We start from the raw sequence: 27,186 nt of genomic DNA, 5'->3' as shown, positions 1-27,186 counted from the left end.
TCACCAAGATTCATCTCTGTCTGGTCCCAAGTCTGGAACCGGCTTCAACAAAACATCTCTCTCTTTGGTTTGAAAGCTCCACAACACTACAGTTACATAATAAATATGTAAATACGGTCAAGGTTTAATTCCTTAATCACTTATATATGATTTATTATTATCTCTTCATATGACCCTCCCTGCCTTTCGACGGTAAATACAAACATAGAACTTGAAGTTGGTTCTTTGAGCGATTGAGCTCAACGAAAATTATTCTTTATGCTTTGTGTAAATGCATATATTTTAAAAATATGATTTTTGTTCCGCATCAACGTCATCATATACAGAATTGAACATTGATGTACAATTCAAAGTGTAATATGCTTGTGGCTTCATTTAGCTTGGAGGCTGAGGCAGACCCTCCTGTGAGGAAATAGTGAACTCTTTCTTGAAGTCCTGCAGGACGACAAACTCATCGCTCATTCTCAAATAGCTCTCCTCCTCTGCAGAATAGGGAGGCCACTCTGGAACTCCAGTCACCGGGTTCTCTGGAGCAGTGGGATTCCTGGAATGAAGATCGAAGTCACTATAATATTGAAGCAAAACAGCATTTGTTATTTACGAGATCTCCATGTGAAGAGAAAGTGAACGTTTTCTTGAAATCCTGCAGGACGATAAAGTTCTCGTTCACTCTCGGAAAATTCTCCTCCTCTGCTTATACAGAGGTCACTATACTGCTCGAATTTCCAGCTGGCGGCTGGGAAACAACGAATCCGCGATCAGTTGAATTCTCTTCGACTGACATCGGGAATTTTCGTGTCACGAAAGTTGCTGGCGGGACGAAACAAATGAGCGTCGAATACACAGCATGTTGCCATAGTTACTGTAAAACGGGGAAGATATTTGATAAGCGCCGTTACCGGATAAAAGCTGTACAATAGTACACAAAGCACGGAAAATTAGTAGTACACAAACATCGAAACACTGTACAAACAAGCTAATAAAACAACTGACAAAAACAGACGCACGCTTGGCAACGTTGTAACGTGAGAGCGATGTTACTCCTACAGCTTTTACTTCGAAACTTAGGTTGTTGACACTCACCAAAGTATTGTGTATTATTTGATGTTTATGTAAATATTTTAATATTAACTATAATTAATTGTAATATAGCGTCATTTTACTAGTCGTTAATCTCGTCACTGTAGTGTCACAGACAAAATAAAAAGAAAGACACCACATTGTTAATGAAGGTAAAGCGTTACGTATAGTGAAAATTTCCATTTCTAGCTCTGGTAAAAATTCTAAATTGCTATCACTTACCCGTATATTGCAAAGTTTGCAAACAGCTTAACCACTTTCAATGAAAATTGCTCTCCCTCGTCATCCAGTTCTTGTTGCAAAATGGGTGCATAATACTTGGCATCGTCTCCATGAACGACTCCTGAAATAAACATATCAATTCGTAATACAAAAAGAATGATAATGCAAAAGATGAAGGGACAATAATTAATGAATTTACACGAAATAATGATCGTCGTGCATGGCAATGTTTGAATATTATAATTTTGCGTAAGGACTTTTCATTCTGTAAAATTTGCAAAGGCATTGAGTTTTATGCTTTCTTTTTTAAAAGAACTATTATAATGAAGGAAGTTTTCTTATAATCATCTCACGCTGATATGCATCACGAGTATTGATAGAATAGAATTTCTTGCCGTACACTAAAACTCAGACATATGTCTGAAGCTTCAGTTAAACAGAAGAATGCAAGAGATGGAGAGAGAGGAAAAGAAAGAAAGGAATTTAAACATTGATTTGAAATAAAATAAAACATTAGAAAACAATTGACAAAGTGAGATATGCGGGAGGCAGAGTGCAAAAAAGAAAAATCTACGTATATGAAATACATGTTAGTCAAGTCGAAAATTTGCAGGCAGAATTATGTGAGAGTACTAACAAAGAAAAGGAATATTATCTACGGAACAGAAAGATGAGAGAGATATGATAAAATGGGAAGATATTACTAAATTAGAAGGAAGAAAGGAAATAAAGAACCAGATTTGTGAAAGCAAATTGTTTCTGTTAAGAAAGAGAGAACAACACCACAACGCAAAGTAACACTTCTTGTGGTGATTCCTTGCTTGAAACTATGCTTATAATACTAAACTCAGATTCTATCAACATTTTCAGAAGAATCCCTACAAGAAAATAGATACATAATTACTTGTAGTTAGATTACAAGCAGACGAAATACGAATATTTACTTCGAGACACACTATTTATGTAATGCATATGATTCATCAATAAAATGAAACCGAGTAATTGTTATTATTTCTGGATACCATGATCTTTTGAGTTATAAAAATAGCAAAATATGTTCTTCTTACTAGTAGCTAATGACTAAAATTTATTCATATGTATTTTTAAATTTTCTTACCTGCTATATTGTACTTATTCGGTGACGAAAACTGTGGCTGAAAAAAGTTGAAGCCATACCAGTAGCTCGTTTGATACCTTGAGTTCACTTGCATTGCTCTGTAGGTTGGCCCTCTCATAAACAGAACACTTAGAACCTGAAAAAGTATCATAATATCAATATATATATATATATATATATATATATATATATATATATATATGTATGTCTTAAGCAAGAAAAGAGTTTTATATTCCGATTTATCATATGAGAGCAAAGTTCATATCTGTGTAAAGTTGAAAACCGGAAGCAGACTGTCGCCACGTTGAACGGTCTCAACATTAACTCCTTGATTGAAATCCGGGATATTGATTTCTTATAATAATGATAATGATAATAATAATAATAATAACAATAATAATAATAATAATAACAACAACAAACCATGGCCTAGAAGGGCCTAGGCCGATCTCCCGACTGCCAGTTTCCCTCACACAGTCCTACCTAGAAGTGTGGAGATCTTCAACCGGAAATGGGGTGACGTAGGGTCAGCACGTCGAACCCCCAGCCGTTATAGGAGAATTCGGAGATCGGGTTACGCTACTCACTCGTAGCTCCCCAGTTTCCTCACGAGGGTGGGTTTCTACCGGTCCTATACACAGGCCGAGCACCCAGAGACTGAACCCAGGAGGACTCGAACCAATGCCATCCAGTCGGAGCCCAAAGCATAGCGCCTTAGACAGCACGGCCAAGGAGGAGGACATATTGATTCCTTATGCTAATTTTAATTATCAGAAATCCAAGTCAAAATTGTATAAAACAGCAAGTAAATTTCCAAATATTGAAGTGTGTAATTTTCAACTAATTATTTGATATTCAGTATCTACATAACTAACGTTAATTCTCATATAATGTTCCAGAAAATTAAGTGGATGGTGTAATTTAACTGAATACAGGATTAGCCGCGATAGAACCAATATTGGTAGCAATGAAAAATTATAGAAAACATACCAATTCATTTTTTTACGCTGAAGTTAAGTAGCAATATTAAATGATCATAGATGAAAACGCAAGTATTTAATGTAGATATTTAGATCTTAAAATATGTACCATATGCCTACTAAAATTTATCAAGCATCTGTTTCCTTTAATACATTGTTTCGGCCATGTTACTCGTAACAGTAGTGCCAGTTCCGTCTTTCTAAATGGCACTGTTCAATACACTTATATTACACTGTCAACAACTGTCAGTTTCAAATTAAGACTTTCATCGCGATCATAAAAAATAAAATCTACGTTCTTTCCATGTATATTACTTACATCTACAATACCTGGGATAAGATTTTCAAAATTTTCCATGCTTGTGTTTGCAAAATACATCTCTTGTATAGCATCAATCAGAACGTGGCCAGGATCTGCTATACCTGTAACATAACATAACATAACATATACTGTCTATATATATATATTATAATAAAAAACAAAACAACAACATTACAAATTGAATGAAATTTGAGGAGTCATTACTTGTTCCCATTAAATTTCACTAGCATATTTATCATACAGCATATCCCTTACAACTCCTTCTACATAGTAAAAATAAATGACACAATTTTTATTAAGGAAGAATAAACTACATACAGTATATGACGTGCAAACAAATTGGAGCTGCGTTTGCTCTTTAAAGAAAGAATTTTCAATTTGTACTGAATATAACGTAACATATTCACACTTTATTGGTTACAGATGTTTATGAACTATTTATCTATTTACTTCATTTTAAATTTAATAACACTGTTAAGATTTGTTTCCATGCTTAATAACACATCAAAGATACTGACCAAGGCAGAAATGTATTTTAAAAACAGTCTGAAGTGTATAGTATGTTTTTTAAAATACATTTCTGCTTGGGCAGCATTTTTAGTGTATTATTAATAATTTAATTCTTGTAGTATCCTAAATGTTCTGAGAGACGTAACTAATCTTTTGTAAAATTGTTATCTTATCCATATTTCACTCCAATATATATACAGGGTGTCCATAAATTATTCATCCACTTAACAGATCAAAATATCTTTACTGTAAAAAGTTTCTCGGAAACAACAGACATGAAATTAATTCATTGACTCAAAGAATCTTTAGGGAACATAGTTCTCATTATTAATAAACCTCTACATGGGCACCCTGAGTGGCTGTCACAATATCCAGTATTTTGATGAATTCATTCCACCTTTTGCGGATCACATCCACGGTGATTGATATTACAGCCTCCTCCTTGACATCCATTCCAAAGTCCCAGTGATTGTTTTGTAGGCCGATCCTTTTTTTATTCTTTCCTATAACAACGCTGAACAGTTACAGGAGATTTTGTTTCCTAAAACCATATATAAACACACATCGCCTTTACCTGAACCGTCGCCATTTTCACTGTTTTGCTGTTTTGCCGCAAAGCATTATGGTACAGAGTGTTGTCAAGTACATGGAAGAATTTTCTTGAGATGTTCTTCAAGTTAATACTAACAACCTTCACCATTACCTTCTCAAGATGGTCTTGCCTTCACTCCACTTGCATAGCAATTTTTGTAAGGACAACATTTATGGGGTGAATATTATCTGAACACGCTATATATCTATTTCCATTTTTATATTTCTAGGATAGGGGCAGGACAACAAGACGTAATACAGATTATCTCTGTCAGTTGTAGACTCCATTGGTAGACAAGCACGTCGATCGATCAAGATATTGACATTCCATTTGAGCAGATTTTGGTACTTCATTCCGTCTCTGAAATATCAATCCCCCCAGGCAAGATTAATCAGGTCTAGTCTTGTAACCAGTAGTTCGTAACGTTATATTAATATTAAAATGAATATTTTGAAAGTTTATCTTCAAATAAGAGCTAAGAGTGTAAGTTTACATTTGTATTTAAAATATGAAACATGTCTTTACCGAATAGTCGCAGCAATGCTTCTATTAGTTCATCTTTCCTGAGTTCAACGTCTGTGGTAAAGTTGTTGGGTTCCAAATAGGCTTCGGCGTAGTCTGAAAAAGTAAAGTGGAAATTGTACCATTGTTAATTGAAGTTGTTAATGGTTCCTTGCAGATGAAAGGAGCACTGTAATTTGCAACTACCGATTTTTTTGGTTGTTTATTTTCTTCTCAAAAGTTTAAGATTGTTACGTGCCAGTTCCCACGACACAATGAAAAACACAAGGAAGAAATGTTTCCCGAAAGCGACGATAGATGGCAGCACGCCATATAAAGAAGAGCAGAGTTCATTATAGAAACTAGGAGCGGAGAAGAGCGATTATGTATATTATAGTAAATGAAAAATATATAAAGGAAGAGTATAAAAATTATAGGAGTGAATAAAATGTTGTATATAGCCAATTAAGATAATTAAGAATATGCTCGTATATGAAACAATCAGGAAAGTAAATAAGTGAGCAAATGAATTCAGAAATGTATCTCCTTTTTGATCCTAGTGATCAAAATTTGATTTAATACCTCTGACGAGGAGAACATCGTCAGCTTTTGTGTTTGTCCGTCCCTCGGTGGCGCTGTGTCAAATTAGACGCCCCGAAGCACTTACGGTTGCGCGCGCTCCTTATTAGAATGTCAGTTTAGTCGACCCTACTCTTTCTATAAGTATAGCTTGTATCGTTTGCCAAAGAATTGGGGAAAGCGAGCGCATATATGTAATAAATAAGATTACGATTTAAAAGGGAAGAAATAAATTAGAAGAAGGAAAAGAAGAAGAAGCCTTTTCCCAAAAATAGAAGGAAGAAAATAAAAAGAAGCCTTTTCCCAAATCAAAGAGAAGAAAAGAAGAAGAAGTCTTTTCCAAAATAGAAGGAAGAAAAGAAGAAGAAGTATTTTCCAAAATAGAAGGAAGAAAAGAAGAAGAATCCTTTTCCCAAATCAAAGATAGGAAGGAAGAAGAAGCCTTTTCCAGAAATTACGAGAAGAAAGAAGAAGATTTCCTTTTAAGAAGAATATAACCGACGTAAATTTGGAATCAGCATATATATATATATATATTTTCAATGTATATACAAGCTTCGCTATATGTTTTCTCTGTATTGTATATAGTTTTCAGAATATAGATCCGCATTTAACTATATCCTCTTGGCTATAAAAACGCTTTCTTATTTGGAATTCTCGAATAAAGAACCTATCCCCTGAGATTAAGATATCTGTAGCCGTGGTATAAATAACATTTTAGAAGTGCACTAGAGGGACGTTGCAAGATCACTTATAAGAATAGATGGAATTGACAAAATAGGTGAGAAATCATATAATGGAAGTAGTTCACATTTCAACCCAATGACGATTACGGACGGAGCCAATTATGGGCATCCGCCCACCTAGAAAATGCCTCTGCTCATCTATTTGTCCATTTAAACAAATTCAAGAATTGTGATCTGGATTTTATGTGTATTTTTCCTGCTAATTTTGTCGACACTGGAAACGTTGCTTTGTCGAGTTAACGTTACGTGTTTTTGTTAGTGTCGTTTTTCTGCCACTTTTGGCTAATCGCGACTATGAGGATGAGTGAGGATTAGATAAAGAGAAGAGATGAAGAGCCTATTATTGAAAATCATTACTTTATCTTTTCATGCTTAAAATACAAATTTAAGTATATTTAAGAATGTACGTCCAAAATGGGAGGCCGTGGCCCCCCTGTAAAATAAAGGTCCACCTAAAAAGTATATATTTCACTCATAATTTAATTTCAGTCACAGTAATTTATGTTAATTTTTATAAGAGTGTTGAAGGAACATGATAATTTCAGACTAGTGTTGCCCACGAGACGAGACTTTGACCTGTCTCGTCTCGTGGAGTCTCCTGGAAATGCTGTCTCGTCTCGAAAATATTCGTTTGTCTTATGACACATGGTCAATCTCGTCTCGTCTCGAATTCTTAAAAGCCTGTCCCGTCTCGTCCCGTGGGCAACACTATTTCAGACTGAAGCAGTGTTTTTTTGAGGGGGCATCACTATTATTCCTTTGCCCCACCGGAAAATAAATTACCTGGAAAAAACCTACGGACGTCAATGTATTTAAGCTATATACCAAGACGCAATTGTTATTTTTGAATATATTAATTATCAAATTTGACTTTGTAGAAGAAAATTAAATCCGAGAGTTAAAATTCTTATATGCCCTATACCGTATCAGCTAATTTAGTGTAATATATTTTATATTACTACATAGTAAATAATGTTGTAGGTGTTGCATAGCTATTACTACGCGTATTTGTCTTTCTTTCATTTTAGTATTATAAATTCAACAAAGTTCAAATACGTATACATGGACACTAACTGCCTATCAAGAATGTAATTTACCATTCCTTATATATTATATATATGTACATATACATACACACACACACACATACACACACCCACACACGCACACCCACGCACACACACACACACACACACACATATATATATATATATATATATATATATATATATATTCATGGATTTTCCATCACCATGTTTATTATCTTTGTCTTACTAAATTTAAGATTCTGGGAAAATCCCAGCAATAACAAACTTCTTTGAAAACTCACTTAAAAATACTTTTATCCCTTCATGCTTGGTTGTTCCCGAGATCATAGGAACCTTGTAGTAATTCCCTGATGTATATAGTTCCATTGGGTCCTCTTCCAGAAATTTCACGTCACCAGCAGTTTGGGCTACTATGCGCGAAGGAAGGACTTGCACACCCAAACGAAGGTATTCTTCCTGGAAAATAAAAGTTGATAAAGATTATTAATAATATTTTTGGCCCTCGACCTACTGGTTTCGAAAGTAATCAGATCGAGCATAACTTTACTTCATCATAAATGCTGCAGCATGTCAGGGTGTGAAATCATTGGGGCGAGGGGTGGAGGTAACAAACAAATTAATTTACTAACTGGTTAAATATGTCAATAAATTACCAAATAGTTGTATTTCTGTATAGTTTTTGTTTTCTATTTATACACTCCACACAAAAAGTTTGGAATATTGTGACATCAGGCAGAACAATTTTCGATTAAATTACATTAGGATATAGGTGATAGGCACGGTGGCATATGTCGGCGAGAAGACGAGAACGTCCTCCAGACAGCATGGCGTCCGGAAGGAGGGCAAGGAGGAGGGGGTCGAGGCCCCCCTGGAAAATTAAAGTCAACCAAAAATTATATATTTTTCACATATAATTTCATTTCAGCCACAATAATATGTGTTAATTATTGCATAAGTATGATAAATTCAAATTTAAGCAATGTTTTTGAGGGAACAACACCATTATTGGGAAAATATGTATCGTTTACCCCCCCCCCTGGAAAAGAAACAATCTTCCTTGCCCCTCCCTGAAAAAAAGCCTGCTGACGTCCTTGAACAGATGCTATGTGTTGTTGCATTCCAAGGCGGTGTCTATCATCTGTTGCCTAATATAAAAATGTTTCAAACTTTTTGTGAAGAGTGTATAAATCAATAACATTGCAAACTTATATTTGTATTGCATCCGTGTTTTACTTATACTGTGCTGTGTGCATTGTAATTCGTTTAGATCTCTTAATAATGCCTTGAGAAATTGATTGAGTTGGTGTTTTAAGTCCACCATATGCCCAGTAAGGCTAATCGGGACTGGACCTACAGTTTAAAGTGTGATCCGAACCACTATGTGCCTCCACCGAGTATCGAACCCGGAACCCCTTGATGACGCTACCACTACGCCATCGGGTAGGGCATGTTAATAATTTTATAATTCCTTGTGCGAGAGAGACAGACAGTAAATATACTGTTTCTAAATTACGTGTAAATGTTATCAAATGATTTAATGACTCAGGTTAATTGGTTGATTGATTTGTTTTATTTTACTTCGCTTCTTGTGTACCACTTTTGGCTAATTTGCGAAGATGAGTGACGATATCATGAAATTGATGAATGGACACTCACAAACATTCATGCCCAGGCCTGGATTCGAACCCGATACCCCTGGCGTTGCAGCGCGATTGACTCAGGTTAAAACCACTATTCTAAGGTACTTACACACCAAGGCAATAGTTTTGTGACTGGCAAGATATACAAATTTGCATACCCCAAAGAAACCTACCTCCCAAAATGAAATAGCAAGTACAAAAAAGCTTAATGTGCACATTGGTACCTGATAGTCGTTTTCGACTGAAACTAGATCTTCGACTGGAGCCGAACGGAAGCAGGCAGCAACCGAAGTCAGGTTGTGGAGAGAACATCCGAGATCTTCTGCTATGTTCATGGCTGTGCTCACGGGATCCTTGTCCACCGCGTAATCAGAGAGAATGGAGCCACTTTCCATGATTGCTTGATGGAAAAGACCTGCCAAAGAAACCATTTTTAGTGAATTCTATAGGTGTGGTATCATGCAAGGTGAATTGATTAAATCAGGTTGTTTTTAAATGAGGTGATTTTGTTTTAAAAAATCACTGATTTAAATCACTCTAAATAAATAATTTATAGAATGACTTTAGTAAAAATACAATTATCATTTAATAGTGTTTATTACGCTCTAAGAAAAGAAACAAACTATATGTACTGATGGAGTGAGGCTCATATAAAAGGAAATGTAATGCGTGCAGAAAAATGTACAAAATGCTAATCATGTTAATAGTTTCATTACCATTAAACTGTAAATAAATATGACAGCTGATATTTTGCAAACTATCATTTAAAAATACAAATATTCAGCTACAAAATATTTTAAGTTACAATTGTAGAGTACATCGAGAATTCTTTATTTTACTGGAAGAAAAATTACTGAAATTATGTATTAGAGTTTCATTAAGACACTCAACAAACATTTCCATAATAGGTTCATATGTACAGTATCAGGAACCGAAAAATGAACATTTACATATAATTTATTTTTTATTTGCTTTAATCAAAATTTTCAAATATTTTGCAGGCCGTTTACTAGAAAAAGCCTTTCTATAAAAAGGATATATCTATATGTATGGTGCCAAGAACCATACCAGCAATTTTAAGCATGTTTTTTTTTAAAAAAATCGATTTATTTTTTTAAAATAAAAATCATGGTTTTATCCACCCTGGTTTCATGTGACGTCAGAATGCGCACAGCCGCCATGTTTGCGGCCAATTTCGTTGTCGTTTGCAAAGAAATATCCACCAAGTAGCGTCCGTTACATGTGCACCAACTCCAAGTTTATTTTATATCACGAATGTCTGTGTTACTATCTTCTGCCCGCCTGCATGAATTCCGTGTGCTTACAAGAACTTCCATCAATCATGGCTGCTCGAAGCCACAATGCAACAGCTTGTGACCAGTGATGTGCGTCTACGCGTAAACAAAGATAGTCTACAATCTACACGTAGACTATGTTATACACGTAGATTACGTAATCTATGTAAACAACATGGCGAAAGGTGAAAACTTAGCAAAGAGCGCCGTGGAATTAAAAGAAAATTATACTGCGTATCAGTTGCTGATGTGTGTGGAGAACTTTTCGTACTCTTTCTTTCAAATTCGAACAATTTCTCACCTAGGAAGAAACCTAATATAGGAAATATTCTAGTGCTTTATGGGAAAAAGACCACTCTTGCCTCACTACTACCATCTGTTGTTGTTTTTTCTTTGCATACTATTTATCTTCTTCCATAGTTGATAATAGAAGAGAAGATAAATTTTGTTGTAAATAGGGTTCTTTTCATTTCGTTAGGAACCAATATAGTTGGCAATGTCACTTTCATTTCATGAAACCCTTGAAAATTAATTTTAATGCACTTTAGATTGTCTACGTAGTCTATGTAAACTACAACCCAATGTAATCTACGCGTAGATTACGTGTAGACAATGCATGTAGACGTAAACTTATAGTCTACGGCACATCACTGCTTGTGACGTAGGTGAAACACACCTATAATACACCTCAATCTGTAAAAATTACTGCCAGGTTAATCTGTTAGATCTCGGAGTTATCATCGACGAAAAACTAAACTTTAATGAGCACATTACAAACGCTACTAAAAGAGCAATGCGTCTTCCCGGTCTTCTGTACAGATTCACTGAAATCCAAAACCAATCATCCATCAGCATATTTTACAAATCCCTTATCTCCCCAATTCTTGAATACTGCTCTCCTATCTGGACCATGGCTTCAAAAACAAATCTTTCCCGGATTGATCCTGTCCTCAACTTTTTCCTCGCCATTGCTCGCCACAGAATACCTTCTCTGAGGCACCTTCACAAAACAGATATTATGTCTGTCTTCAATATCCAACCACCACACACTCGTCGCGAATTAGCAGACATGAAATTTTTGCGCAAAATCATGAATGGTAAAATTAAATGCGAATTTCTGCTCAACAAATTTCATGTACTCGTCCCATACACTGCCAACCCGCAACGTTAAGCTCTTTCACGATCCCACCACAAGGCTCTCCCTTCTACAGCGGTCTCTTTTCTACAGGCTTCCGTGCTCATACAATAACCTGCTTCCAAATGTGGACATATTCTTGCCAGAACAAAGTTTTAGAAAATTGTTAACGATGTATGTATAATTTTGATTTGTTTTCAATGCCATCTTGTACTCTATTTTGTTGTTCTTGTTATTGTTATTTTCCTGCTGTTACTGTTTCAGTGTAAAATGGTCATTCAGTACTGTATCTGAAACTTTAGGTAAAATAAATAATTAAATTTAAAAAAAAACAGTATTTACAGTACTAGGAAGACTTCATATTACATCACGTTATCCGTACAAATAAAATATGGATATGCTTATAATCAAATGCCACAGAATAGAAAAAGAAAATGAACAAAATAAACATAATAACATAATACAAAATGATTGGCAAGGACAAGAGATATATCAAAATCTGAAAGGTAGTGTCAAATAATTTAATGTTGAAGTCATATATTATAGAATAAGAATCCAATCAAAACACAAATAAATTCAGTTATTCCTAGTACATTACATAAAGCTATAAGATTATTGGCCGCGGTGGCTCAGTTGGTAACGCGTCTGACTACCATGCTAAAAATCCCGGGTTCGATCCCCGGCCGGCCCCGGCGCCCACCCAGCGTCGAATAACATGGGTACCTGGGGGAAACCCTGGGGGGTAAAGGCGGTCAGGGGCGTGATGCTGATCACATCTCCCCCACTCACGACCGGATCAAGAAAGTGTGAGGCGTTACCCCCTATACGCCTTCATGGCATGGTGCTATGCACAGGGGAACACTTTACCTTTTTTTATTAGATTATGTAAAAAAAAATGTTTCCTAGCATTAGAGATACTATTCTGTAAATTCGAACACCATTTGATAGTATTTTATTCCCAATTTCATAATAATTTTGGATAAATTTGTCCAGTCAAAATATCTCTACAAATGTAAATTCAAGATTTCTTGGTATCTGAAGGACTGGCCTCCGTGGTAAAAGTGATTAGCATATCGCGCTAGGGATCCCAGCTGTTCGTGAGAGTCCATTCATCAATTTCACAATATCATCTCTCATCCCCATTTTCGCGATTAGCCAAAAGTGGTAGAATAGTGTAGTAAAATAGACCAAATCAATCAATCCTATCCTTAAGGTTTAATTATCTAATATATTTTCATAACCATAGATACTTTTAGTTAGGCATTGAGCTACACTACTTTTCTAATAGTACTTACCCCTTGACAAAGGGCTGATCATATGGCACTGCACGCTCATTGACCCAGCACTGAGACCCCAGAGTGTAACCCTGTTCGGGTCACCTCCGAAGGCCTTGATGTTGCTCTGCACCCACTGCATGGCCTTGAGCTGATCCAGGAACCCCGCATTACCAGGGATCTCGTCAGTTTGCAAGGACAGGAATCCTGTAATTATCGAAAAGTTCGAGTGTTAATCCAGACTGTATTGATTTCGCAATTATTCTGGTGAGTCATTCTTAGGGAACGGATTTTAATGTGCAGCACCTTTCAAAAAATATAGTGTTTTCATATCGATCGTTTGATATATGTATTTTAGGACATGAAATCAAGTAAAATGAACACACTTTGTTGCACCTTTCTGTGAGATTAGCACATGTATCGCCTATTTACCCCTCTTTGATGCTTCAGCACCTTCTTCCTTCCTTTTCTTTCATGTTTCGTTGAAAAAGTTGGTCAGAAAAACAAATTATTTTCACCTCTAACAGGGTCTGTGACGTTTTTTCCTGCGCGATTTGTAATAAAGAAGTATTACGTCATATTTCGCGTAGAAAAGACCTCACAGTTCTCCTTCGTAGTACGCCTTGCGTCTCGCTTGTTTGTTGGTTGCGCCAGTCGCCGCTAGGTGTATCCACCTATCTTTGCCCAGTGCTGCATTTTCGAACGTGTAAGCTGAATCAGTTCCGATCCGGCCGACTTTCACGTAACAGCCGGAGTTGCTCGCAGGAAACGAGCGAGAGAGATAGGAGCATGACGTGCGATTAGTGTGTGGAACGGTGTCTCGCGGGACGAGACTTGCATTTTTGGATTCTAATTGCACTCAATAGTTTTGGACTATCTCTCCGTACTTCGTACTACCAATCAAAGTGACTCGTTCTCACAATTTCGCATTTGAAGTTAAGTAGCGGGAGGACTACATTTTTGAGAGGAATTTAATTTGCGTGTACCGAGTCCAGTTTGACGTGAAAACAGACTGTTCGGCGTATTCTACATGATACACGTTGTCACTACTTCCATGGAGCTGTCTACGGAACCGTGATTGAGGGAAAAGCGGAGTTTCGTCATGCCAATGTGAAGGAAAAAGACGACCGGACGAGAAGGAAGCCAAATCCCATTCGATGCTCAGGTGGCAGAGTTTGATTGGTCAGATGGAACAGTTTTGAATGGACTATTGAGGTATGTACTGTGTCAAATCCCTCTTTTGTGACATATCAAATAAAGTGAAGTGCGTCGGGTTCAAATACTTTGAATCTACAGTTCGAATAATTGGAAGAAAGAGAACGTAAGCGTCGAATTATTGGAAGTATGCAAATGGAATTAATCACGTAATTGTTTGGGCAAGCGCGTCGATGTCACTGTTCCTCGTGTACAAAAAAGTAAAGGAGAATTTCTAACTTCTTAATATTAATTAAGCAAGGCGCACACTTGGGCAATTTATTATTGCGTCTCAGGAGGGGTGATAGAATACAATGAGAGATAACGTTTGTTACAAAAAATGTTAAAATAAAGGAAGAAGGGAGCATCAAAGTAAAAGGGGGATAAATTGTTACAAGAAGAAAAAGGAGTTTTTTACTATAACTTGTTGTTGAGAATTTAACTGGTTAAAGATATTTGATATTACATGGTTCCGCGGTTGAGTTGAATTTATTCTTGCTTGTTGTCGTAACTGTAACGACCTAATGTATGAAGCCTGTGGAGTAAATCGAGGGGAGAAGTAATTGTTGGATCTATTTTTGATATAATCTTGTGAGATTTAAAAGACGGGCCTCTCGTTAATAATTGTTTGATGTATATGTTTTCATGTTGGGACGTTAATCAGTTTTCGCTGCGAGATTAACGCAATAAATTTTGACTTAAGGTCGCAAATGAACTTTATTCTCTTTTTCATCTTTTTTTTTTTGGAACCTTGCTTGCTAACAAAAGAACGAAAGATTTACCAGAGTTAAATGAAAAGACGAGTTGATTGGTTGATATTGCATGCATTTTTTGTGGTGTTCCGTGTACACTCCCGTACATGAATATACACATATCTAAATTGAATGATCGGTATAGTGTGAAATTTTCCACGATACTCTGTGAATATATTGCATACCTTTTGTCTTCCTTAGCTTTTTTGGGAGGGTCCCGCATCTTCGGACGCGTGTCACCCCTTTTTTCCCATTGGTTCTCAATAGAGACTGAGGTGGCAGTGATAAACGCTTGCCATTAACCTCAACATTTTTGCGACTTTTGTAACTGGTCTGTTGTTATTCGTTTTCTACGAACGTACGTCAATTGATCCCGGACCTTTAGCACGTTTCCTTAAATAACTTTCACTTGTTTCTTACGTACGCAACAACCACGTTACAAAGTTTCTGGTATCAGAGCTGGTTTTATTAATTTATATACTAGAAATACCACAAAATTTTTTTCCCTTCACACTACTATTTTTGGTAGTATTGGTGATACCATCATTCCGTTTGTACCTTTTTTTTGTGCACTACATTCCCTTCTGGCCATACATTGTTGGTGCTTAACAATTTTTTTGTTAACCTTGGAACCCCCCCTTTTTTTTCCCGGACGATAGATTTACCCCCCCCTTTTTTTGAGACATTCTTTTGAAATTTTTTTTGTACAGATTCATACATAAGAACTTTTGTTTATTGATTTTCAATATTTTACAGTATATCTTGATGTTGCATTATTGCACTTACCTTGTATTTTGGATATTGTTAGTCCCCTTTTTGTTTTGGCTATATTTTTTGACACCTTTTGGATTTCCTCATCGAGGAACAAATATAATGTCGCTTCCCTTTCAAGGCCATTTGCCTCGGGTTGGGTCGACCTCTTTTCCCTTCCCCCCGGTTCATATACAACCTTCACCTTTTTTACAGACCCCAAACTTACACACACCCAGAGAACTTTTGTTGCCTCCCGATTATTCCTATATTACAAATTACATTAGATACACAACCGTTGTTGATTTTTTACGGGTATTACAACCGACGGACGGTTCAGATCCTGACAAGTTGTTTTATTTTTTGTTGAACCTCCATAAAATTTTCAAACTAAACCTCATTGATTTGGAATCTTTACTGCTGATGGCATTTACATCCACGCAAGGACTCCTTCGGGATACTTGGTATGATTCTCTTCACGAGAAATTCCCCTGGCCTATGTTTATACGTGTCATATGGTATCGCTTCGTCCCTTATTCCACGATGCAAGGGTTATTAGATAAACATCTTCTTCGTCCTCAGCGAAGTGGGGAATTCCTCTCCACTTATTTGAATGACATCTACGAGGCTTATCATGTGTTACCCACCAACTGGTCTGAATCTGGTCTATTGGAATTTACGTTACTGAATTTACAAGAGAGCACACGTTTGCATTTAATGGGCTTTGATCGACCGACTTCTATCGCTAATTTTATTTGTTTATCTAGGGAGATATGGCCCTTAGAGTTACGTCGCATTGAACAACAACAGGAAGAATGTACGTTACATTCTATTGATTCTCGTCTTCCTCAATCATTCCCAATCTTACCTGTCCCTTCTTCCTCTTCCTCTTCTTTGCCTAAGGTAGAGATCTCTGAAGATTTACCCTTTAAGGTTGTTTCACAGCAAAATTCTAATTTATCGCACATTGAGTCTCCTCCTGTTGACAGAGAACGACATTTGTCGTCAGAAGTTACAACTACACCCCATATAGAACACCCTTTGACAATTATCGACAAGGTTATGCCTATCATACATGCCACCTTAAATTCTACACCGAGTCGTCTTTTGGTCGACTCTGGCAGCTCTGTGTCATTAATTGCGAGGGGATTTTTAGCTACCTTACGTCCCATACCACCTACTCTTCAAGATAATGTACGTACGTTGCAAACTGTTAATAATCAGTCTATCCACCTTAATTCACGTGTGATTTTGACGTTGAAATTACAGGGCTTGTCCTGGAAATGGACCTTTTGGATTTCCGAAACTTTACCGTTTCCCGTCATTCTTGGCTCTGATTTCTTTTCCCATTCAAAGGGGACTATTTCCTTTGACCATTTAGTTGTTTCATTTCCCTATTCAAATGATCCCATTCCTTTCACCTCTGCGGTACCTCAGACAAAGAAACATCAGGTACGACTTGCTGAGGAAGTTAGTCACTCCCCAACTAATAACTTGTCTACCAGCATTACTAGTTTATTACAGGAATATGAGGATGTTGTCACAGAACGTGTTGGTACTTGTACGCTGGAACCTGTTTCTATTCCCCTAATTACTAATGTTCCTTTTCGCTCAAAACCATTTCAATTAAACCCCACCCAAACAAACATTTTACGTCAGCAAATTCAGGAGTTGTTAGACCAGAACATCATAGAGGAGTGCGCCTCCCCTTATGCATCCCCTTGTTTTCTCGTAGATAAGAAGGACGGCGGTCATCGCCTTGTCTGTAGTTATAAGCATCTTAACCGGCTTATAGCCTATGACGCTTTTCCACAAAGCCGTATAGATTTGATTTTCCAACATCTACAAGCTGCTAAAGTATTTTCCTGCCTGGATCTTTGCAAAAGTTTTCACCAGATAAGGCTAGATGAACCTAGCAAAGACTTAACGGCATTTGTCACCTCTTTTGGCCAATACCGATATACTAGGGTTCCATTTGGTATCAATCTTGGTACCCAACTATTGACTCGTGCCTTGGACAAAATATTGGGTCCTTTTAAATATAAATTCCTGGTCAATTACGCTGATGATGTCTTGATCTTCAGCCCAGATGAAAAGACTCATTTGATTCATCTCAAATTGGTTTTGCAGGCATTTCGCGAGGCCGGCCTAACTGTCAATCCCGTGAAATCCAAATGGATGCAAACTGAGGTTAAATATTTAGGATATATTTTACGTGAGGGACAACTTGTTTTAGATCCAGATCGTATTTCAGCAATTCAAGATATGCCCTCTCCTAGGAACGTCAAAGCTGTTCAGCGCGTTTTGGGATTATTGGGTTATTATTCGCGTTTTATTCCATCCTATTCGGACCTTACCTCCTTCCTAACTGATAAAAAGAAAAAGGGTCTTCCCTTCACGTGGTCTGATGAAGATCAACAACAATTTGATAATCTCAAAAAGGTTTTTCTCAAACATACCGTCTTAGCTTTGCCCGATTTTTCACGGGAATTTGTTCTGCAATGCGATGCTTCAGGATTGGCTCTTGGTGCTACCCTGAACCAACGTATGCAAGATGGGTCCTTGCGTCCTATTGCTTTTGCCTCTCGAAAACGGACAGACCTGGAACGTCGACAATCTATATACGAGGCTGAATGCGGTGCCATTGTTTACGGGTTCAAAAAGTTTGAAACATATTTAACTGAGAAGCATTTCACTCTTCAGACGGACAACCAAGCACTCTCATGGCTTTTACGCCATCCTGAGCAATACGGCAAATTTGGTCGCTGGTTGCTTTACTTGTCACGTTTTTCTTATTCTGTTGAGCACATTGCTTCTCGTTTGAATCCTGTCGCGGATTGCTTATCCCGAATGTACTCCCCTGATGAATTTCAGGTTTCTCCCCAACCCATCACTTCTCTTGCTTGCGCTGCTCCCAAATTTCAAATTATCCCTTTTAGTAATTCTGATATTCTTGACCTTCAGCATAAAGACTCTACTTTACTTCCCATTATTCAGAAATTACAAACGGGGCAATCGTACACACATTATGCTCTTTATAACGACTTACTTGTTTGGCAACCTCCACGTTCTAAATCTTCATTGGTTGTCGTTCCTCATACCCTACAACATCTTATCTGCCGTTACTATCATGATACCCCCGTGGGAGGTTCCCACTTGGGTGTTCAAAAATGTATCAAGAAAATAATGAATATATTTTGGTGGCCGTCGTGCAAACGGGATATCAAGACATATGTTACATCTTGTGATACATGTCAAAAAGCCAAATTGGCTATACGTAAACCTCCTGGTTTTTTGTCATCGGAAATCATCAAGCACCCTTGGCGGCGACTGTACATTGACCTTGTTGGTCCTTTGGTACGTTCATCAAAAGGGCATACATATATATTGGTGGTTGTTGATGCCTTTTCTAAGTGGGTTTCCCTTTATCCTCTTCGAGGTCCCACATCCAACCACATAGTAGAAAAACTTCGGTCTTTGTTTCTGGTGTTTGGGGCGCCATGTGAATTGGTTTCTGATAATGCATCATATTTTCGATCTCGTTATTTCAATTCCTTTCTGTTTGAGTCTCGAGTCAAACATATCTATACCAGCTCCTACTATCCTAATCCTTCACTGGCAGAACGCTTTATCCGTAATCTCAAGGCCTCTCTGATCGCCTATCATTCTGACGATCATACCAAATGGGATGTTCACTTAAATGCCATTTCGTTTGCATTCAATACTGCCGTACAGGATAGTATACAAACTACTCCAGCACAGATTTTGTTTGGACGGGACATTGACGGACCTATGAACTTCTTTTGGGAATTTACATCCGATTCGGAATTGGCTGGTCCTCCTTCCGCAGATCGTGCTAAATGTTGGGCACAAGCCTACCGTCATTTGCAGAAGGCATGGGTGAAAAGACGTAATAGATACGACCCTAAAAGGCAACCTTCCTCCTTTAAGGTTGGGGATTTAGTTCTCTACAAAACCTTCCCACAAAGTAATGCCTTTCTGAAAGTCACTGCAAAGCTCCAGCAACGTTGGGCAGGTCCTGCTAAGGTTTTTAAGATTTTGGGCCCCGTAACGGTTCTCTTGGTAGATCCGGAAACTGAAGTTTTCCTCCGGAAGGTCCACATTTCTCATATTAAACCATATTATCTCCGCGAGGAGGCTTCATCAGAAGTGGAGTTATCAGACTCGCACATGGCTTCACTTTTGTACCCCACCACCCGGGATCAAAACCCTCAGCGTTCTTCACATTCACGCCAATCTTTTTACTGTAACTTTTGCCACAGAAATGGACACTCTGCTTTTCATTGCCGACGTCGTCCCCCCACCACCCGTCACTCTTCTCATGACCCAGTTCCTCGCATCTAAGAAATGCACGGAATACCACAACTTTGGATTTTGTATTTTGGTCCTGTATTTGACTTAGAATCTTAAGAATATTGAAGATATATATATATGTTATGCTTTTTGATATATGCTTGATTTTTTTGTTAATATTTTTTTCATGTTGTAAATTAGCTTATGTGTGGCATATTGTGTTTTTGAGACAAATGCTTCTTGTCAAATGTCAATCATGATATCATTGATAAATAATTTTCTTATTGCATATTTCTTACTGCAATTTTTGATGTATATGTAGAATGACTGTTTTAATCACAAATTGTAATTGGTGCTCCCATTTCTCATTGTATTCCCCTCTGTTTTGGTTTCCTCTCCTCTTTCCTATCCCTTTTTTTTTCTTCTCTTCTATTCTTCTATTCTAATTCGCCCTTTTTTTTCTGTTTATTTTTCATGTTTATTGAGGAAACATAAATATCGAGTGTGCCAGCCTGGAATCATTATTTGACGCAAAGATGGAAAACAACCACCATATTACTCTCTTGGAGTGCTAACCTGATTGTAAAACGTCTCTTCTGTTTTTAGAGAAATTCTCCACATTATAGTGTTTATTTGCACTTTCCTTTTCTACTTACAGGTGTTATTTAACAGGTATCTTTATATTGAGTGTATTGTGAAACTTGAATGTTTACTTTGATGTAATGCCTTTTTTAATGGCACATATACTCATATCTCTGGTTAAGAGTATTCTTATTTGTAATGTTAACTTTTCATCCCATATGATCATTTCATTAATACGATTGTAATCGACTTTTCATGCTCACCTTTTTCGCAATCATTTTTTATAGAGTATTTATTCATCTTATTATCTATTGTGTTTAAAATGGTTATCAACATTGTGCATATTTTTGATATTATTCAATCTAGTCTCAATTTAATCAATTTGTGTGGGATATATATGTATTTTTTAGGTATTTGTTTGCATATATTCTCACATGGTATGTGTGTTCTCTATTTATTATGTGTCTTTATGGTTCTTTAAAAACACACGCATTTGGGTATTTCTTCTTCGATTAAGGGGAATTTGCTTACATATATATTAGATGCTCCCGAAATGGTATATCTGTGTCTGGTTAGTTCATATGACTTTCTTGCCAAATTATTATGGTTGTTATCATATATATTTGTTCTTTTTGTATTTGTTAGTCGGGGGAGTTTGTGACGTTTTTTCCTGCGCGATTTGTAATAAAGAAGTATTACGTCATATTTCGCGTAGAAAAGACCTCACAGTTCTCCTTCGTAGTACGCCTTGCGTCTCGCTTGTTTGTTGGTTGCGCCAGTCGCCGCTAGGTGTATCCACCTATCTTTGCCCAGTGCTGCATTTTCGAACGTGTAAGCTGAATCAGTTCCGATCCGGCCGACTTTCACGTAACAGCCGGAGTTGCTCGCAGGAAACGAGCGAGAGAGATAGGAGCATGACGTGCGATTAGTGTGTGGAACGGTGTCTCGCGGGACGAGACTTGCATTTTTGGATTCTAATTGCACTCAATAGTTTTGGACTATCTCTCCGTACTTCGTACTACCAATCAAAGTGACTCGTTCTCACAATTTCGCATTTGAAGTTAAGTAGCGGGAGGACTACATTTTTGAGAGGAATTTAATTTGCGTGTACCGAGTCCAGTTTGACGTGAAAACAGACTGTTCGGCGTATTCTACATGATACACGTTGTCACTACTTCTATGGAGCTGTCTACGGAACCGTGATTGAGGGAAAAGCGGAGTTTCGTCATGCCAATGTGAAGGAAAAAGACGACCGGACGAGAAGGAAGCCAAATCCCATTCGATGCTCAGGTGGCAGAGTTTGATTGGTCAGATGGAACAGTTTTGAATGGACTATTGAGGTATGTACTGTGTCAAATCCCTCTTTTGTGACATATCAAATAAAGTGAAGTGCGTCGGGTTCAAATACTTTGAATCTACAGTTCGAATAATTGGAAGAAAGAGAACGTAAGCGTCGAATTATTGGAAGTATGCAAATGGAATTAATCACGTAATTGTTTGGGCAAGCGCGTCGATGTCACTGTTCCTCGTGTACAAAAAAGTAAAGGAGAATTTCTAACTTCTTAATATTAATTAAGCAAGGCGCACACTTGGGCAATTTATTATTGCGTCTCAGGAGGGGTGATAGAATACAATGAGAGATAACGTTTGTTACAAAAAATGTTAAAATAAAGGAAGAAGGGAGCATCAAAGTAAAAGGGGGATAAATTGTTACAAGAAGAAAAAGGAGTTTTTTACTATAACTTGTTGTTGAGAATTTAACTGGTTAAAGATATTTGATATTACATGGTTCCGCGGTTGAGTTGAATTTATTCTTGCTTGTTGTCGTAACTGTAACGACCTAATGTATGAAGCCTGTGGAGTAAATCGAGGGGAGAAGTAATTGTTGGATCTATTTTTGATATAATCTTGTGAGATTTAAAAGACGGGCCTCTCGTTAATAATTGTTTGATGTATATGTTTTCATGTTGGGACGTTAATCAGTTTTCGCTGCGAGATTAACGCAATAAATTTTGACTTAAGGTCGCAAATGAACTTTATTCTCTTTTTCATCTTTTTTTTTTTGGAACCTTGCTTGCTAACAAAAGAACGAAAGATTTACCAGAGTTAAATGAAAAGACGAGTTGATTGGTTGATATTGCATGCATTTTTTGTGGTGTTCCGTGTACACTCCCGTACATGAATATACACATATCTAAATTGAATGATCGGTATAGTGTGAAATTTTCCACGATACTCTGTGAATATATTGCATACCTTTTGTCTTCCTTAGCTTTTTTGGGAGGGTCCCGCATCTTCGGACGCGTGTCACCCCTTTTTTCCCATTGGTTCTCAATAGAGACTGAGGTGGCAGTGATAAACGCTTGCCATTAACCTCAACATTTTTGCGACTTTTGTAACTGGTCTGTTGTTATTCGTTTTCTACGAACGTACGTCAATTGATCCCGGACCTTTAGCACGTTTCCTTAAATAACTTTCACTTGTTTCTTACGTACGCAACAACCACGTTACAGGTCACAATAAATTTAATGTGAAGTTTCGTCTGAAGAAGACCCTGTTAGCGGGTGGAAACGTTACGCTTTTATGTATATTTTTTATACTATAAAAGTTTTCCTTGGTCAGCATTTTAATGTTTTATTAACATGGAAACAAGGCCTAACAGTGTTGCCATTGGACGTTTTCCGAGCGTTACTTATTATACAGTTACTATTATTTTGTTTGCGCTGTGACGTAACTATAACGACGTTGTGTTTATTGTTCGCCGAAGATTTCAAGTTAATGCTATCCATTTTACGTTAAACAGTTTACTTAGTAATTTAGCTGCGTTTTTTGCAATATCTTGGCGATTGTTGCCACTTTATTATTGTTCGGTAAGTGCGACATAGTAAATTTTTAACTTGAAAGTTAGTTGTACAGAAAATATCGACGGTATTTCATTGTTAGGTTTTGACGTGACAGCATCAGGCCCAATTTAGTCTTAAACCGGCCCTGTACTTGTGCTTTACACAGTAATTAACAACTTATTGCTGTTGTTTACACCGGAGACATAACTTCAATGCTGAAAGTTGGTCACCATACTGGGCCCTCATGGTGGAATTTACCAGATCATGTTTTATGGATCGATAGCAAGGTGTAGAGCACGAATTGATGTATAGTAGAGTAGAGAGATAGATGAATAGATAGGTACAGTCCAGCAGAATTAACTTGAGAGAAATGGCCGCTCTGTGAGTGATGCAAGCGCTCGAATTGGCTAGAACGGGGGACTTCCCGCTGTAACGGGCCAATGGAAACTCTAGCCAATTCGAGCGCAGTTGCATCAGTCACCGAGCGGCCATTTCTCTCAAGTTAATTCTGCTGGACTTGGTTTTTTTTTTTTTTTTTTTTTTGTAGGTAGCAGTGGCGGCGATTGGGTTCCAAAACCGGTGTTGGGCACGGTACCAAAACTGGGGGGCCAAAGACAGTATATTTCCCTTTGTAGGTAAGATTTAGCATAGTGCGGGGACAAAAGTGGCGAAAAGTGGGAGGGGGCAACTGACTCCCCTCGCTCCCTAATCGCCGCCACTGGTAGGTAGATATAAAAAACAGACACTTGCCCAGAAGTCCAAGGCGATATTGGATGCTAACCAGCACAATTTCTTCATCCAAGAAGAAGACTGAGTTCATAAACATTGTACTAGATCCCGATGTGAATCCTCCTCCATGAATGTAGAGTATAACTGGATAGCTAGCAGTCCCAGAAATCTGAAAGATGAAACATTATTCTAATTAAAGGTTTTGTTATCTGTACCTGCTCGAAAATTTCATTGAATTTTTAAGATTTCCATTTTTATATAAAATTTATTTCGGCGTCCCTTATGGCGTAGTTTTAACGTAGTCAACTTGTAATTTTGTAATATTTATCTATTTCTAACCCTGCTTCAATCTCCTATCATCTATCCTAGGAATCTGTGGCGCTGCGAGGGCTGGTAACAGCAGTCGCTTGTCTCCCTCCACGCGATTCCATTCCCACCCAGGTGTTCATTGGTGTAGCCGTCTCGCGTCACTATAGAGCGACCACAAGGAAAACAACCTTGGACGAAAAGTCCCCGCGCAGCTTTCCCTTCTTCCGTTCAGCTCGGGCCATAAGGAAGCATGGTCCACTCTCCCCTTCCCCTGGTTGCGGAAGTACGGTGCACAGGAGTCACATAATGGACTGCATTCACGAGAAATCAATACAATAATGCACGGGGATATGTCTGGAAAGAAAACCAATTTCCTTGATTTTTCTATTTTAGATCGTTCTTGATTGTGTAGAAGGTAAATTACTTATTATTTTTATTTTACTTCTCCTACGCCAAATACATCAAGTCTCATCTCATACACTTGAAGCTTCATACGCCCGTAGTTTAATCGACACAAATTCCATGGACATTGGACACTCACACAACACAGACTGTCCTCAGAAAGCGTTTACATTGACCGAGTGGTCTGTCGAGTTTACGCGCGAGTGAAGAAATGGATGGGAGAGGAAGCAACTCGGTAGAGTCTCTGTCCTCCGTGGACAACCACTCGACTGTCCTGACTACTGGAGCGACAACTGGCTCCAGTACTCTCCCCCAGTTGTTTAGACGAGGAGAGTAGCTCGCTTTACCCTACTCGCTCCAGCTACTCTCCCGTCTACTCGACCAGTGTAAACCAGGCTTTACTGCTGTCACAATAATTATAGCTACCCCTTGCGATGGAAAATCCCATTGATTTGGATAGGAGAAAAACATGTTTGCCAGTTGTTACACTCAAATCCTGGTTTGTCGTCTGCTGTGACGTCACCACTAATATACCCCATTGCTTTCTCCCTGTGCTCCAGGAGTTGGAACCACAAAACAATGGTTTTTATCAAATTATTAAACTACTCTCGTAATTTATAAAAAAATCACGCTTTGATTTTAAGAGCAAAAATAATTTTTAGGTCATTTTTTAATAATTTTAAGTAGGGCCGAGCCGATACCACTTTGAACCACCGATAGCAATGCCGATACTTTATAACCGTTACAGATACTTTAAAATTGTAATAATTGAAGTTGCTTAGAATACTGATTAATATTTGTGTTTAATTATTCCGCTCTAGTTATATGCATAAATTTACCAAGAATTTTGCTATAAAATACTCCAAATATTACATCAGAATATTAAATTACTTGTTGTTACAAAAAAATCTTTCATAGAAAACTGGTGCAAAATAGAATGAAACTTCGAATTTTGTATAATTTCCAGGATAAATAGGCTTAGAAAAAATGTCTGCGGCTTTTTGTGGAGCCCATGAAAGATCAAAATGCCATGAAAGTATCGGACAGTATCGGTAAATAAATTTCATCCGGTACTTTCGGATACCAATACATTGGTATCAGCTGAGCTCAAATTTTAAGGTCTTTCTATAGGTATTTTTTGGACAGTCTTTAGGTCATCAACTTCCGAACCTTACTCATGACATTACACATTATAGCCTCTCCAAAGTTCAATCCCACGTCGTGGGTCGTGGAAAGGAAGATTTCCGTTCATTCTCTGGCTTACCTCTCGCGTGTAAACGTCCAAGCTGAGGCAGTCCTCAGGATCTCCTTCCTCAGATGTCAGATACATTTGAGGGCACGGTCTCCGTTCTTCCGTCGCATTGAGAACGTCTTCCCAAGGTTCCACGTCTTCTGGAGGCTGCAAGAGGAAGAAATTGACATTTCAATTGCTTTAGAGAGCTCTTGTCTTTCATTCTCTCCAGTGACAAACACATTCCGCGCATAAATACTTCTTAAGATAGTGAGTGCGAAAAGAAATATAAAGTATGTTACATGCACCGTATATATACATTTATACTTAAAATATGAAGGATGGTTTGATGTTGTGCAACCCTCTCTAACCTTCTTTAAAAGACAGTGTTCTTCATGGAGCCTCTCTATTATCAACCCCAAACGTATATGGATAAGCATGTAACACAAATACTATCCACAACATGCATAATTATTTTGTTATTAACGTTTAGATACCTCGTTCGAGAAAATGTTATGGGGATATTTTAGTCCTAAAGTTCATGTTTGTTTTCTCACACAAAAAAAAAATCTCTAATTTTTGGAAATTCAAAACTGTGGAACCATTTATCCTTTGGATTAAATGGTTAAAACTGATCGTTCCTGTATTATACATTTAACTTTTTTAATCTAACCTATTTTACTTTGTGTATTTGAACGTAATTTCTGTTATTAACTATAAAAATCATAAGTTTTTGGATTTTTCCCCACTTGTCTCCTTCTGAGTGTTCCTTTATCAGAAGTGGCAATGGCAGAGTCTTAAGAGAGTGATCAAGAAACAACCGAAAGCAACACGATAACTCACCAGAAACCTCCTGTCACCACTCGGAGACTTTGCATATGGAATTCCGAGGAAAGCGAACGCAGTCCTGTTCCCTCTTGTCACGGCAGTCGTCCCTCTGATGGTTCCCAATCCAGGAATGACAACAGTGGGAGAGTCTTGAGCGAATGTAGCAACAATAGCAGTCGATAACAGCAATAATGAAAAGCTCGAATCCAT

At 37.6% G+C, this 27,186-nt stretch overlaps 1 protein-coding gene across 1 annotated transcript; it reads right to left on the bottom strand.

Moving 5' to 3' along the window:
* Positions 1–283: 283 nt before the first annotated feature.
* On the bottom strand, positions 284–27,186 carry LOC146001771 (pyrethroid hydrolase Ces2a-like). The gene is made up of 12 exons (XM_083139491.1): positions 26,992–27,186; positions 26,182–26,316; positions 24,228–24,375; positions 16,607–16,717; positions 13,064–13,249; positions 9,563–9,753; positions 7,980–8,154; positions 5,349–5,441; positions 3,719–3,822; positions 2,420–2,555; positions 1,303–1,423; positions 284–544 (listed from the first exon to the last, which is right to left on the bottom strand). Exons 1-12 carry the CDS (start codon positions 27,184–27,186, stop codon positions 376–378), a joined length of 1,764 nt encoding a protein of 587 aa, XP_082995617.1. The 3' UTR covers positions 284–375.

Source organism: Lepisma saccharinum, chromosome 17, assembly GCF_977018435.1.
Source record: "Lepisma saccharinum chromosome 17, izLepSacc3.1, whole genome shotgun sequence".
Lineage (NCBI taxonomy): Eukaryota > Metazoa > Arthropoda > Insecta > Zygentoma > Lepismatidae > Lepisma > Lepisma saccharinum.
This window is presented reverse-complemented; position numbering and strand designations above follow the sequence as displayed.

Bases quoted from the DNA above. Each gene is read 5' to 3' on its own strand.
- LOC146001771 (XM_083139491.1), bottom strand. From the start codon at position 27,186: ATGGATTCGAGCTTTTCATTATTGCTGTTATCGACTGCTATTGTTGCT. The intron at 16,718-24,227 runs GCAAGTGTCTGT...CTCTGTCAACAG, and splicing joins ATATCGCCTTGGACTTCTGG to GAGGAGACTCAATGTGCGAT. The intron at 8,155-9,562 runs GTACCAATGTGC...TTTATTTTCCAG, and splicing joins CAGTCGAAAACGACTATCAG to GAAGAATACCTTCGTTTGGG.